The sequence below is a fragment of the Equus przewalskii genome, chromosome X (assembly GCF_037783145.1).
Source record: "Equus przewalskii isolate Varuska chromosome X, EquPr2, whole genome shotgun sequence".
NCBI lineage: Eukaryota > Metazoa > Chordata > Mammalia > Perissodactyla > Equidae > Equus > Equus przewalskii.
The window spans coordinates 43,500,484-43,517,451 of record NC_091863.1 but is presented as its reverse complement, the minus strand read 5'-3'; the positions used below and the strand labels follow the sequence as shown (position 1 = coordinate 43,517,451).

Here is a 16,968-nt window from a genome sequence, read left to right as displayed (position 1 = left end):
TCACTCACAGTACAATCCACTTGCCTGGGCCCTGCTTTCTTACTTTTCTTCCTATCCCCAAAAACTCATGCCCAGAAGACAACCGGTGTGTGAGGGCTAAAGTCAAAGGCTTTCTCAATGCAACAGAGGAAAGAAAGACCACCATGATCTCTGGAATTCCCCAGGTAAAAAATGGGGCTCAATCTGGGTTTTTGTGGTCTATTAGGAGAAAAAGGAAGACAGCACCAGCATTTTGGTTCTAGCTTTGCCAAAGAATGACTCTAGGCAAGGCACTTCACCTCAGATTCCCAAGATGGCTAGAAAGGAAATGCAAATGGTATATTGCAGGGGAAGGGTCACAGGTCTTGATGGCAGTGAGCAATGTCACAGTTAGGAGGGTCTGTGGTACTTACCAACATAGTGTTCCACATCCCTCACAGTAAATGATGGTGAGGGCAGCGTCATCCCCAATCCATCCTTCTTCAAGACTAGGATGGGCACACTGAAGCTATTCTCTTCCAGGAATTCCACGGTCAGCTGACTTCCAGTGGGCTTCAGAATCACTTCATCTGAGCTGTGGGCCACATGAGAGAAAGCCTGAGTCCCAGAGGCCCTGCCACTAAAGGCCCACTGGATGCTACCACTCAACCAAGAGGTTTTCCTGAGCGGACCTAATGTGGGCTAGCAACTAATGGCATAAACCTCATGTGTCAGGAAAGACATGACCTATCCAAGGCAAAAAGCCAGGTCACTAGCAGAGGTTGGGAGCTAAATGCAGGATATCCTGTCAACAGGGTGTTCTCTGGATGACAAAGGAAGAAATCAGTCAACATCTTACCCATGAAATAAAGACGTGTCTGACAAGTTTATCTGATTTACTCTAACCCAGAGTAGCATCACCCCATTTAAAACATTGGCAAATAAAGAGAAAAGGCTGATTAAAAAAACAAAACCAATTTTTACAACCACTTTCTCGACACACGTACTTAGTAAACAGAAAACAGGAGTTTTTTTTAAAAATCATGCTGGAGAAAAGACAGACTATTTGACAAGTTGTGCTGGGACACACATCTGGAAAAATGATGTCTATCTCACTCTCCACATAATTCTAGATGGATCAAAGATTAAATTGGAAAAACTAAAGCCAGAGAATAGTGAAAAAAACATGGGAGAGACAAGGCCCAGTAGTCATTAAAAATAGTAATAAACAAATTTACCTACATAAAAATTAAAATTTTCTACAAGGAAAGCTATTATAAATCAGTAAGAAATAGGAAGTAACCCCAAAGAAAAATTTTCAAACAATATAAGGAGGCAGTTAATAGAGAAAGAAACAAATATGTCTTATAATGTACAAAAATATATGTGCGTCCTTCATAATTAAAGAAACGCAAGTAGAAACAACATTTCATTTTTTATCTTATCAGAAAGGCAAAACAAGTTTGATAATAAACAATGTTGGCCAAGATGTAGGGAAATCAGCACCCACACATACTGTCTAGTGGGACTGTGAAGTGGTATATCCACTTTGGAAACAATTAGGCAATATATATAAACATTTCTAAAGCACATACCCTCTAATGTAGCAATTTCATTTTAGGTAGTAAATCTACACATATATTCCTCTACATATGCAAAAATTTAAGTACAAAGACATTCACTGCAGCATTTTTTTCTAAGAGCAAAATACTAGAATCAATTTAAATGTTCATCAATAGAGGATTGGTTAAACTATATATCCATATAATGGAATATTAAACATCTGTGAAAAAGAATGAAGAACATGCTATATGTGCTATTATGGACTGATCTCCAAGATACATAATTTAGGTTAAAAGGGAAAAAAAGCAAGACGCAGAACAATATAGAGTGTTTCTACTTGTCTTCTTTTTTAATTTTAGATTGGCACCTGAGCTAACAACTGTTGCCAATCTTTTTATTTTTCTTTTTCTGTTTTTTCTCCCCAAATCCCCCTAGTACATAGTTGTATATATTTTTTTTAGTTGTGGGTCCTTCTAGTTGTGGCATGTGGGACACTGCCTCAGCAGGGCCCGATGAGTGGTGCCATGTCCGTGCCCAGGATGCAAACTGGTGAAACCCTGGGCCGCTGAAGCAGAGCGCACGAACTTAACCACTCGGCCACGGGGCCAGCCCCCTACTTGCATTTTTTTTTTTTTAAAAAGAGATACACCCACACATATATTCATGTTTGTATAAGCAAAAACTCTCTCTGAAAGAATGCACAAGAAATTGGTTGACTTTGGAGAAGGAACCTGAGGGGTCTGGAGTTAGAAATGAGACTCATTGCCTTTAAAAAAAAAAACAGATAAAATAAAAAATATTAAGTTGAACGAACACTTATAATTCTAAATAACACTTCAATTACAGGAAAGCTGAAAATGGTCAAACGAATTAAAAACTAAGAAAAAGAAAGTGCCTTATTCATTAATTTTTCTAACTCATTATTTTTGCTCAATTCAAGTAATTTATTTTTAATAAGTCCATTTTAATCCATTTAAAAAGGAAAAATTCTTTTTCTTGATTGTAAAAGAAATATATGACCACTCAAAATTTTTTATTTTTTAAGTTTCCTCCTCTCTACAATGGGAGAATTAAACTTTCTAATCTTTAAGACTCCTACTTGTAGCATTCCTTGAGTGCATGTAAATATCCTCTCCTGACTTGGGTGAAAACTGCCTCCCAATCTACCAAAAGTTTCTACAAGTGGACCTTAATGTACTCTGCGTATCAAATGAAACTCTAGCAATGTTTCTCAGAAACTCACTAAAACAGAAGATCTCTCCCCAGACGGGACTTTACTGAGCCCTGCAGACACCCTCAAATGGGGGAGGCACCTATTGAGAAAGCCAGTGGGAAAGCTGGGAAGAGATGGGTCCCAGCATCCCAGAGCCCTGGTGTTCACCAGCCCTTGGGTCTAGGGGTCCTCACCTGTCAAAGGTCCTACTACGGAGCTCTCGAATGAATGTAGGGCTTCCAGTCTTCACTGGCTTCCCCTTGTGTGCATCATGCCCTTTTGAAGATACTCGGCGTTTTTTCACTAAGAGAGAAAAAGACATGAGACCATGAGTCAGAATGGCCATGAGCTATGGTTCCAAGAACAAAGGCCTCAGCAGATCCTGCTTCTCTTCCAATCAAACAAGCTCTTGAACACCTGGAGTCAACAAGGCCCTCACAGACTCAGGAAAGTTTCTGGTGAGGAAAGGTGCTTTCCTCTGGGGAATATCCAGGAAGGGAGGGAGGTGAAGCTCTGTACTTCTGCCATCTCGGTGGGGCAGCTGCTGGCCTACAGGGCCCACACAGGCTTCTGCTATTTCCCAAGGGAGATGAATCTAAAGCACTCAAGTCAAAGGCAATCTCCCTTCCAAGCTTCCTTCACTTTGTCTCTTCTCTGGACAGCCTTCTCTTGGAAACCCCAAGATTTACTTACTAATGGAGGGTCCATGTAAGACCTCGCAGTTGGGGCAGTGGTAGAGGTCAATGTCAGCAGCCTTCTCCTCTTCGACACCAACACAACTAGAAAAGAGAAAAACAGCCAACGTTTATGGAAATTTTTTTCGTAAGATCTAGAACTGTGCCGTCCAGTGCACATGGCTATTTACATTCAAATTAATTCAAATTAAGTAAAATTTTAAATGCAGTTGCTCTATCACACTAGCTACATTTCAAGTGCTCAGCAGCCACATGTGGCTAGAGGTTACCATATTGGGCAGATTATCAAATTGTGGAAATTAATAAAAGAAACCTTAACTAAATTGGAGACCAGAAGGGCTTTAGGGGGAGCTCTCACACCCTATTATATGTCATCAATTACTCCAAACAGGAAGAGACATACACTTGTATCTCTGACAGAAAGTACTACTACTTCACTGCTGAAGGAAGATTTCTCTCCCCACCCAGCAAGAGCCCAGCCAATGAGAAACACCATAGCTCAGCCAACAAGAAGCTGTTGCTGCCCTGAACTGTTACTTCCCCTCAATGGACTTTTGTTTAGAACAGGCCTTACCTATTTCCCCCTTTTCCCTATAAAAGCAAATTCCCCTCCTTTGTTTTCCAAATTTGCCTATGGTTCACTATAGCATGCACATCCTGAATTGCAATTCTTTTGGCTATTCCTGAATAAACTCGTTTTGAGAGTAAAATAGTTGGCAAATTGAAGTTGACAAAACATTTTCACCAATGCAAAAAGTTCTATTGGACCACATTGGTCTAAAACAATTATGACAGAACTAAACATGTACAGATAGTAAAGCTTCATTAAGACTCAGAATGGTCAAAGCTGGAGGAGACTCCAGAGCAGTGCTGTCCAATAGAAATGTAACATGAGCCAAATATGTAATTTTAAGTGTTCTAATAGCCACATTAAAAAGGTAAAAAGAAACAGTGAAATTAATCTTAATATTTTATTTAACCAATATACCAAAAATATTATTATTTCAACATATAATCAAAAATTTAAACTTTATTGGACATTTTTACTTTATTAAAATGAAAAGGACTGAAAAGAGTATTTTACAGTCAACAGTGATTCTCTCTGAGTGAAGGATTACAGGCAATCATTTTTCTCTTCCTTCTCTGTATTTTCTAATTTTCTACAATGAACATGTGTCAATTATTTCATATTGTAATGTCTAAAAAACACATTTAATTTTGAAAATTTGCGTTTGCATGTATGTGACACGGTAATCTCACAAAATTAAATCCTTCCTCACCAAAGAAATCATCATATTTGGAGCAGCCCTCCAAATAACTTCTGGCTAAGATCAAACTCCTAAAGTCTTTGGTCAGCCACACATAGTAGGGAGCAGAAAAATAGGGCAAAGCTCCAACTGTTTCAGCCAAGATCATGTTCATAAACTGACTTCCTGGGATCAGGACACCACCTTCCAGATTGCTAATCCTATGCCTACAAACCTGCTGCATATCAATAAATTGGGGATATCATCATCAACTTGGCAGAATCTTTTTAAGGACTCAAATAACGTATATAAAGTGCCTGGCACAATGAGCACAAAGTCTGGTATACAAGTAGTAGTCAATAAGCGATAACTAATATTATTATTTTTACACCCAGTCTAGACCTCACCCTTCACCTGCCTAAATCTTCTTTAAATACATTCCCCAGACCTTGTAGCATTAATTCACTTCCCTGGACTACATGCTTTGTCTTCTACCCCTGTTGGCCTTGGACATTGCTCAAGAAGGAACCCCGCCAGTCATCTCTCTCTCTTGAACTTTCATATCAAATAGCTATGTGCTTTCTCCACCCCAAACATCCACTGCTCATCAACTTTCCCAACTTTTCTGTTGTACCCCCAGCAGCCCCATTCCTTGATGAACAAACCCCTCTACATCCGCATCCCCTTCAACAAACTCCTTCTTCACCTTCCTGGCTTAACTGAATGCAGCTTCTCCTATGAGAAAACATTTTCTCTGTACAAGTGCCACTCAGAGTGTGGTCCACGGACTAATGCTGGTTCATGAACTGTTTACTAAAGGTCTGTGATGACATAAATACAGAAAGTGAGAGTAAGCATTCCAAAACTTTTATGGTAATTTGGCAGAGTAATTTATGTCTGTTGAATCTAATAATAAAAAATTGGGGGGCTGGCCCCGTGGCCGAGTGGTTAAGTTCGCGCGCTCCGCAGCAGGCGGCCCAGTGTTTCGTTGGTTCGGATCCTGGGGGCAGACGTGGCACTGCTCATCGGACCACGCTGGGGCGACGTCCCACGTGCCACAACTAGAAGAACCCACAACGAAGAATACACAACTATGTACCGGGGGGGCTTTGGGGAGAAAAAGGAAAAAATAAAATCTTTAAAAAAAAAATTGGGGCTTATATTTTGTATAGCTTTTTTGTTCATATCATTTTTCTAGTAGTTCATTTTTTATTTTACAAAAGGATTGGTCCCTTATAGATTGGAAATTTAAAAACACAAAACACCCTGGTCCTTTGACACAGAAAGTCTAAGAAGCACTATGCTAGAGCCCTGTCAGGTAGAACCTGTACATTGTCTCAGACCCTTATAACTTAGGGCTGGGCTGGAGGTAGATGTCTCCCTCGCTCTCCAGTGAGACTTCGAGATCATCTCTCCTCTACCCTTATGTAAGACGACCTACTCCTCTGAGTTTCATATCACCCAGCCATACTGCTTCCCACTCCTCTTCACTGTTAGCTACTCATCTCCCAACATACCCCCTTACTCATTGAAGAACCTGCTCACAGGTTCCTCTCTACCTCAGGCCCTGCCAACATCCCACGTGACAGCAGTATTGATGTAGAGGCCCCAAATCCCAGCCTCTTAGCTCTTTGAACTTCTCATCTTCAGGGACTGCTGCCTCTACTCCTATTTCAGCTACCAACTCTCATGGCAATCCCCTAGACCTTGTCAACACTAGCAATTGCTCCATCTCTGGAATATGAAATTCATACATCACACTCTCTGACCACAACTATATCCATCCAGCTCTCATTCATTAGATCTGTTCTTTGCTCTCAAAATTCCTTGATCCTGGGGCCAGCCTGGTGGTGTAGTAGTTAAGTTCATGTGTTTCGCTTTGGCAGCCTGGGGTTTGTGGCTTCGGATCTCAGGCGCGGACCTACACACCACTCATTAAACCATGTTGTGGCAGCATCCTACATACAAAATAGAGGTAGATTGGCACAGATATTAGCTCAGCAACAATCTTGCTCCAGCAAAAGGAGGAAGACTGGCAACACATGTTGGCTCAGGGCAAATCTTCCTCACCACCCCCCACCAAAAAAAGGAAAATCCCTTGATCCTACTTTTCACGTATTCACCTATTCTTGCCTTTACCCTTCCCTATCTAGCTTAGATTCCAGAATTCCTCACTTCATCCACTCTCTTACAGATATCCTCAAATGACTTGTCCCACTCTCTTTCCTTCACCTCCCCATGTTCAAATATCAACCCAGGCTCAATCCAACTATGTAACACTGGACCAGTGGACACAGCTGGAGAAAAATCCCCACTGGATTGCTGCCACAATAAATTCACACTGTCCAAAATATCTGAATCACAGAATAGCCAACACAATATTGAAGGAGAATAACAAAATTGGAGGACTGATGCTACCTGACTTTAAGACTTACTATAAAGCTACGGTAATCAAGACAGTGTGGTATTGCTGAAAGAACAGACAAAAAGACCAATGGAACAGAGCAGAGAGCCCAGAAATAGACCCACATAAATATAATCAACTGATCTTTGACAAAGGAGCAAAGGTAATAGAACAGGAGCAAAGATAGTCTTTTCAATGAATGGTGCTGGAACACCTGCACATCCACATGCAAACAAATGAAGCTAGACACAGACCTTAGACCCTTCACAGTAATGAACTCGAAATGGATCACAGGCCTAACTGCAAAATGCAAAACTACAACACTCCTAGAAGACAACACAGGAGAAAATCTAGATAACCTTGGGTTTAGCAATGACTTTTCAGATGCAATGCCAAAGGCACAATCCATGAAAAAAAAGAACTGATAATCTTCACTTCATTAAAATTAAAAATCTGCTCTGTGAGGGCCTGCCTGGTGGTGCAGTGGTTAAGTTTGCATGTTCCGCTTTTGTGGCCTGGGGTTCAGTGGTTCGGATCCCAGGTGCAGACCTACTCAATGGTTGTCAAGCCACACTGTGGCAGGCGTCCCACATATAAAGTAGAGAAAGATGGGCACAGATGTTAGCTGAGGGCCAGTCTTCCTCAGCAAAAAAAGAGGAGAATTGGTGGTGGATGTTAGCTCAGGGCTAATCTTCCTCAAAAAAAAAAATCTGCTCTGTGAAAGACACTGTCAAGAGAATGAAGAGATAAGCCAAAGGCTTGGAATAAATATTTGCAAAAGGCATATCTGATAAAAGACTGGTATACAAAATAAAGAAAGAACTCTTAAAACTCAACAATAAGAAAATAAACAATCTGATTAAAAAATACACAAAATATCTGAAAGGACACCTCACCAAAGAAGATATACAGATGGCAAATAAGCATATGCAAAGGTGCTCCACAGCATATGTCATTACAAAAATGAAAACTAAAACAACGAGATACCAATATACACTTATCAGAAGAGCCTAAATCCAGAACACTGACAACCACAAATGCTGGTGAGGAAGTGGAGCAGCAGAAACTCTCATTCTTTACAAGTGGGTATGCAAAATGTTTACAGCTACTTTGGAAGACAGCTTGGCAGTTTCTTACAAAACTAAACGTACTCTTACCATACAATCCAGCAATCACCCTCTGTGGCATTTACTCAAAGGAAGTGAAAACTATGTCCACACAAAAACCTGCACACAGATGTTTATAGTAGCTTTATTCATAATTGCCAAAATTTGGAAGCCACCAAGATGTCCTTCAGTAGGTGAATGGATAAATAAACTGTGTTACATCCAGACAACGGAATATTATTCAGTGCTAAAAAAGAAATGAGCTATCAAGCCATGAAAAGACATGGAGGAAACATAAATGCATATTACTAAGTGAAAGAAGTCAATCTGAAAAGGCTAAATATTATATGGTTCCAACTATATGACATTCTGGAAAAGGCAAAACAATGGGGACAGTAAAAAGATCAGTGGTTGCCAGGGGTTGAGGGAGAGAGATAAATAGGCAGAGCACAGAGGATTTTTAGGGCAGTGAAATTATTCTGTATGATACCAAAGTGCTTTAATGGTGGATACATCTCATTATACATTTGTCTAGACCCATAAAATGCACAACACCAAGAGCAAACCATGATGTAAACTATAGACTTTGGGTGATAATCATGTGTCAGTGTAGGTTTATCAATTCTAACAAATGTACCAATTTGGTGAAAGATGCTGATAATGGGGGAGGCTAGGCATATGGGGGGGCAGGAGGCATATGGGTAAACCTCAGTACCTTCTGCTCAATTTGGCTGTGAACCTGAAACTACTCCAAAATATAAAGTCTATTAAAAAAAATATCTGGAACATGGCAGAGTGAGCTTTCCTGGTAATCTCTCCCCTCCACCATACAATGAAAAAGATATTCATACTCCAACAGAGGACATCCAAACACAACACAAAAGACGTCTGAGAGACCCACACAGCCAATACGACAGAGGGCAGAGAGGCTGGAGCCCCCCTCAGAGGAGATGGAACAGAGTAAGAGAAACTTCACTCCCTCCCCAAAAGACTGGGATCTGGGACTGTGGACAGCCTCTGAGAGGGAAGGAACAGGGGAGGTGATGTTCGTTTGCAGGAACATCAAAGATCCCTGAGGGTGCTCACAGCCTAGGGGAAAGCCTCTACCAACGTGAAAGCTAATGCAGGGGTGACCTCATCAGGCCAACACCCACAGAGAGCAGATAGTGAGGGCAGAATGAGAAAACCCCGAGAACACACAGAAGAAAGTGCTCCCCTCCCCACCCGCTGAGCACCAGCTCCAGTGCCTGGGATCTCAGAGGAAAACAGAGGGCTCAGAATACACGGCTCTTGACCACCACCCAGTGGTGACAGGTAGTAACTGCGACCAAACTACCATGATGTGCAAAAACAGAGCCACACCCTCTAGCAGTATCAAAAATTATATTAAATCTCCAGACCAGAGAGAAAAATGACAAGCACCTGGAAATCAGTGCTGAAGACGCAGAAATATGTCATCTGAAAGACAGAATTCAAAATACTATCATCAAAAAACTCAACAACTTAAAAGAGAATGTAGAGAAACAATTCAACGAGTTCAGGAGCTACTTCACAAAAGAGATTGAAACTATAAAGAAGAATCAATCAGAAATATTGAAGATGAAAGACACAATGGAAGAGATAAAACAAAATATGGATTCCCTGAATGCTTGAGCAGACATCACAGAGGAGCAAATCAGCATAACTGAAGATAGACGTCTTGAAAAACTGCAGATAGAGGAGAGAGAACTAAGACTAAAAAGAAATGAAGAAAGTCTCCGAGAAATATCCAACTCAATTAGGAAATGTAACATAAGAATTATAGGTATCCAAGAGGAAGAAGAGGAGAATGGAGCAGAAAGCTTGCTCAAAGAAATAATATCAGAGAACTTCCCAAACCTAGAGAAGGAGATGGAAATCCATGTGGAAGAGGCTATCAGATCTCCTATATATGTCAATGTAAAAAGGCATATAGTAGTGAAACTGGCAAAGCTGAATGACAAAGAAAAAATACTAAGGGTAGCAAAGCAGAAGAAAATAACCTACAAGGAACCCCTATCAGACTTTCAGTGGATTTCTCTGCAGAAACCTTACAGGCTGGGCGAGACTAGAATGACATATACAAATCTTTGAAGGACAAAAACTTTCAGCCAAGAAAACTCTATCCAGTGAAAATATCCTTCAGATATGATGGAGAAATAAAAACCTTCTCAGATAAACAAAAGCTAAGGGAGTTTGTAACCATGAACCCTACCCCTGCACTCCCCCACCACCACAGACACAAGAAATCCTCAAGAAGACCTTCATACCTGGGGGGAAAAAAAGGGAGAAAGGTGAAACAAAGCATGGAGTAAGAAGATAAACAGGTAGACAAAATCAGGAAATTGTAGCTATAGATCAGAACAGGTTAGCAAATACTCAAGAATAGCATTAAACATAGGAGAAAAAGATAATCTTTTCCAAAACAAAGGATAATCTTGTTTAACAAAACAAAGATAATCTTGTCATTTTAACCACAAACTGACAACAAAGGATGGAATAAGATGTGAGAAAAACAACTTTGGAGGGGAAGAGGAAAGGAACTGAATCGGTTTAGTCTAAGGAAATAAGAGGCCATCAGAAAATGGACTACCTTATCTATGAGATTTTGAATACAAACCTCATGGTAACCACTAAACAAAAATGCAGAACAGACACAAATAACAAATATGGAGAAAACAAAGAAACACAACATAAAAAACTACATAACTCAATTGTAGACAAAAATACACAGGATGAGAAACAAAGGAAAAGCAGGAGAACCAGAAAACGAGTGATAACATGGCAGCATTAAGCCCTCATATATCAATAATCACTCTAAATGTAAATGGATTGAATTCTCCAATAAAAAGACAGAGGGTAGCAAGATGGATTAAAGAACAAGACCCAAAAATATACTGCCTCCAGGAAACACATCTCGCCTCCAAAGACAAGCACAACCTCAGGGTGAAGGGATGGCAGACGATACTCTAAGCTAATGGAAAACAACAGAAAGTAGGTCTTGCAATACTTATAGCAAACAAAGTAGACTTCAAGATAAGACAGGCAAAGAGAGACAAAGAGGGGCAATATATAATGATCAAAGGGACAAACCACCAAAAAGACATAACACTAATAAATATCTTTGTACCCAACACAGGAGCTCCAAAGTACATAAAGCAACTATTAACAAACCTAAAAGGAGACATTAATAATAACACAATAATAGCAGAGGACCTCAACACTCCACTCACATAGAAGGATAGATCATTCAGACAGAAAGTCAACAAGGAAACAATGAAATTAAAGGAAAAGCTAGACCAGTTGGACTTATAGACAGATATAGAACACTCCATCCAAAAACAGCAGACTACACATTCTTCTCAAGCGTACATGGAACATTCTCAAGGATAGACCATATGTTGGGAAACAAGGCAAGCCTAAATAAATTTAAGAAGATTGAAATCACATCAAGCATCTTTTCTGCCCACAATGCTGTGAAACTAGAAATCAACTACAAGAAAACAGCTGGGAAAGGGACAAAGATGTGGAGACTAACCAACATGCTATCGAACAACAAATGGATCACTGAAGAAATTAAAGGAGAAATCAGAAAATACCAGGAGACAAATGAAAATGAAAACATACCATACCAACTCATATGGGATGCAGCAAAAATGGTACTAAGAGGAAAATTCATTGCAATACAGGCACACCTTAACAAACATGAAAAATCCCAAATAAGCAATCTCAAACTACACCTGACTGAATTAGAAAGAGAACAAACAAAGCCCAAAGTCAGCAGAAGCAGAGAAATAATAAAACGCAGAGCAGAAATACATGGTATTGAAACAAAAAAGGCAGTAGAAAGGATCAATGAAACAAAGAGCTGGTTCTTTCAGAAGATAAACAAAACTGACAAACCCCTAGCCAGACTTACAAAGAAAAAAAGAGAGAAAGCTCAGATAAATAAAATTAGAAATGAAAGAGGAAAATAACAACAGATACCACAGAAATACAATGGATTATAAGAGAATACTTCGAACAGCTATATGCCAACAAAATGGACAATCTAGAGGAAATGGATAAATTTGTAGACTGTTAGAACCTCTCAAACCTGAACCAAGAAGAAATAGATAATGTGAATAGATCAATCACAAGTACAGAGATTGAAACAGTAATCAAAAGCATCCCCAAAAATAAAAGCCCAGGAGCAGATGGCTTCCCTGGGGAATTCTACCAAACTTTCAGAGAGGATTTAATACCTATACTTCTCAAGCTATTACAAAAACTTAGGGAAGATGGAACACTTCCTAAGACATTCTATGAGGCCAACATCACTCTGATATCAAAGCCTGACAAGGACAACACAAAGAAGGAAAACTACAGGCCAATATTGCTGATGAACATAGATGCAAAAATCCTCAACCAAATATTGGCAACCCGAATACAGCAATACATCAAAAAGATCATACATCACGATAGAGTGGGATTTATACCAGGGACACAGGGATGGTTAGACATTTGCAAATCAACCAATGTGATATGCCACATTAACAAAATGAGGAATAAAAACCACATGATCATCTCAATAGATGGAGAGAAAGCATTTGACAAGATCCAAAAGCCATTTATGATAAAAACTCTTAACAACATGGGGATAGAACGAAATTACCTCAACATAATAAAGGCCATATATGACAAACCCACAGCCAACATCATACTCAATGGGCAAAAACTAAGCGCCATCCCTCTGAGAACAGGAACAAGACAAGGATGCCCACTATCACCACTCTTATTCAACATAGTACTGGACATTTTGGCCAGAGCAATTAGGCAAGAGAAAGGAATAAAAGAAATCCAAATAGGGAGTGAAGAAGTGAAACTCTCACTGTTTGCAAATGACATGATCTTATATATAGAAAAACCCCAAAAATCCATCACAAAACTAATAGAAATAATTAAAAACTATAGTAAAGTTGCAGGGTACAGAATCAACTTACAAAAATCAGTTGCATTTCTATACTCCAATAACGAACTAACAGAAAGAGAACTCAAGAATATAATTCTATTTACAATCACAACAAAAAGAATAAAGTATCTATTAATAAATTTAACCAAGGATCTGAAGGACTTATACAAGGAAAACTATAAGACATTATTGAAAGAAAGAGATGATGACATAAAGAGATAGAAAGAGATTCCATACACATGGATTGGAAGAATACTTAAAATATCCATACTACTCAAAGCAATCTACAGGTTCAATGCAATCCCAATCAGAATCCCAATGACATTCTTCATGGAAATAGAACAAAGAATCCTAAAATCCATATGGGGCAACCAAAGACTCTGAATTGCTAAAGCAATCGTGAGAAAAGAGAGCAAAGCTGGAGGCATAACAATCCCTGACTTTAAAATGCACTACAAAGCCATAGTTATCAAAACAGCATGGTACTGGTACAAAAAGAGGCACACAGATCAATGGAACAGAACTGAACCTGAGAAATGAACCCACACATCTATGGACAGCTAATCTTCGACAAAGATGCCAAGAACATACAATGCAGAAAAGATAGTCTCTGCAATAAATGGTGTTGTGAAAACTGGACAGCTACATGCAAAAGAATGAAAGCAGACCATTATCTCACGCCATACAGAAAAATAAACTCAAAATGGATCAAAGACTTGAAGATAAGTCCTGAAACCATAAAACTCCTGGAAGATAATACAGGTAGTACACTCTTTGACATCGCACTTAAAAGGATCTTTCTGAATACCTTGCCTTCTCAGACAAGGGAAAGCAAAGAAAAAATAAACAAGTGGGACTTCATCAGACTAAAGACTTCTGCAAGGCAAAAGAAACTAGGATCAAAACAAAAAGACAACACACCAACTGGGAGAAAATATTTGTAAATCATATATCTGACAAGGGGTTAATCTCCATAATATATAAGGAACTCACACAACTCAACAGCAAAAAGACAAACAACTCAATCAAAAAATGGGCAGAGCATATGGACAGACATTTTTCCAAAGAAGATATACAGATGGCCAATAAACACATGAAAAGATGTTCAACATCACTAATCATCAGGGAAATGCAAATCAAAAACTAAGCTACCACCTACACCTGTTAAAATGCATATAATCACTAAGGCTAAAAATAACAAATGTTGGAGAGGGTGTGGAGAGAAGGGAACCCTCATGCACTGCTAGTAGGAATGTAAACTGGTGCAGCCACTATGGAAAACTGTATGGAGATTCCTCAAAAAACTAAAAACAGAAATACCATATGACCCAGCTTTCCCTCTACTGGGTATCCACCCAAACAACTTGAAATCAACAATCCAAGGTAACATATGCACCCCTATGTTCATAGCAGCACTATTCACAATAGCCAAGACATGGAAACTATCTAAGTGCCCATCGACTGATGATTGGATAAAGAAGATTGGTTATATATACAATGGAATACTACTTAGCCATAAGAAAAAGACCAAATCGTCCCATTTCTAACAACTTGGTTGGACCTTGAGGGTATTATGTTAAGCAAAATAAGCCAGAGTGAGAAAGACAAACACCAGATGATTTCATTCATATGTGGAATATAAACACACAAAGAAAACAGTTCAGTGGTTACCAGGGGAAGCAGGGTGGAGGGTGGGCACAGGGGGTGAAGGGGAGCACTTATGTGGTGACAGACAAGAAATAATGTACAACTGAAATTTCACAATGATGCAAACTATTATGAACTTAAAAAAAATTACGTAAAATGTGACTTACAAATAAAATGGAATCATAATGTAAAAAAATATACATATATCTGGGGCCTGCCCAGTGGCATAGTGGTTAAGTTCACATAATCTGCTCGGGTGGCCTGGGGTTCCCAGCTTTGGATCCCAGGTGTGGACCTACACACTGCTCATCAAGCCATGCTATGGCGGTGTCCCACATACAAAACAGAGGAAGACTGGCATAGACGTTTGGTCAGGGACAATCTTCCTCAAGCACAAAGAGGAAGATTGGCAACAGATATTAGCTCAGGGCCAATCTTCCTCAAAATAAACAAAAACAAAACAAAAATATCTGGGTCATGCTGCCTAATAATTCTCCTATATTTCCTTGCTCAGTTCTCCCTCTAATTATCCACAGTGGCTATTTCAAATCTCTGACACTACTACATCCTTCTTCTTTCTCAGCAAACGACCCTGCCTCCTACTTAGACAAAATGAAGTAATCAGGTGGGAACTACCTCAACTTCTCACACCAAATCCACCTCTGTCGGCACCCCTCCTTTTCTCCTGTTAGAATGAAAGAATTATCCTTTTTTCTTTCTAAAGCCAGCTTTTCTACCTGGATCACATCTTTTTTTACCTTCTCAATTATCCCTTCTTTCTACAGTATCTTCAATCTGTCCCTCTCTATCTTCTCCTTCACAATAGCATTTAAATAAGCTCACCAATCTTTACAGATAAAAAAGACAAGACTCTCCCTCCTGTCAGCCCTCTCTGCCACTTGCCAGCCAAATATCTTCTTTGTTTAAACCTACACAGCTTCATAATGATTTTTATTTGAATAGGTGTCAGTTATACATATACAAAACTCAAAAGGTACAGAAGTGTATACAGTGAAGTCTCCCTCCTACTCCTAGCCACTCAGTAGTTTCCAGAGATGGTCTATCAGAGCCAAACCTATAAAAAGAATTTTTTAGAGTTGCTGTGTACACTTTCTCACCCACTGTTGCAGTCTGATTTTAGTCCCCACTTCTTTAAAATAATTTCACCAATGTCCTGACCTCCTTATTCATACATGCAATAAGTATTTCTCTCTTTTATCTCACTTGACCTCTTAGCCACACTGCTACAGTGTCAACTCTGCGCTTTCTCCACTTGATGTGCTCTCTACTCTTGACTTCCATGACACCTCATTTGCCTGGTGTCCATTCCTTCAGCTAACATTTAGAGCATCTGCCACGCCCTGGTCTACATGCTTGGGAGACAAAAACACAGAACAAAGCATGCAACAATTGCTGCCCTCATGGAGCTGACATTCTAGTAGGGGAAGCAGACAAGAAACAAGATAAAGCAACGTAATCAGTGAAATATATTGTATGTTAGATAGTGAGAAGAGCAAAGAACAAAAAGTAAAGCAGGAAGGGAAACACATATGCATGTGTATATAATACACACACACACACACACTGTGGGGGGTGAGGGGAATGGCAGTGGTATTGAATTTTACGTAGGGAAGCCGGGGAAGGACTCTCTGACAAAATGACTGAATAAAGACCTGAAGGGAGTAAGGGGGCAAGCCACATGGATAATGAGGGAAGAACATCCCAATTAGAGAGAACAGCAAGTACAAAAACCCTGGGGCAGCAGTGTGCCTAGATTATTAAAGCAACAAAGAGGAGGGTGTCCTGGAATAGAGAGACCAAAGGGGACAGTAACAGGTCAAAAAGGTAATGGGCTCATGAAGTAGCATCTTGTAAGCCATCATAAATGACTGATTTTTCCTGAGTGAAGAACTGGGTGAAGTCCACTGGAGGATTATGAGCAGGGATGTGATGTGATCTTAATTACGTCTCTGGCTGCTCCTTCTGTTTCCCAATGCACTCTTTTCCCCCTGCCCAGTCATTAAATGTAGACATTTCTTAGGCCCTCTTGCCTAGGCACTCTTCTTGCCTCACTTTCCCTCGCTGATCTCACTCACTTTCAAGGCTCCATGTACCCTCTATGCGTCTATAACTGCAAGCCGCCAGATCTCTCTGCTGAGTTTCAGA

At 39.7% G+C, this 16,968-nt stretch overlaps 1 protein-coding gene across 4 annotated transcripts in view; it reads right to left on the bottom strand.

Annotated features, from left to right (window-relative positions):
* Positions 1-16,968, bottom strand: part of PHF8 (PHD finger protein 8) — a 113,262-nt gene that overhangs the window by 65,640 nt on the left and 30,654 nt on the right. For all 4 annotated transcript variants that reach the window (XM_070605488.1, XM_070605487.1, XM_070605489.1 and 1 more), the window contains exons 3-5: positions 3,428-3,513; positions 2,929-3,037; positions 393-553 (exon numbers count right to left, since the gene is read on the bottom strand). In XM_070605488.1, the coding sequence (XP_070461589.1) occupies positions 393-553; positions 2,929-3,037; positions 3,428-3,513 (356 nt within the window). The remainder of the gene's footprint in view (positions 1-392; positions 554-2,928; positions 3,038-3,427; positions 3,514-16,968) is intronic.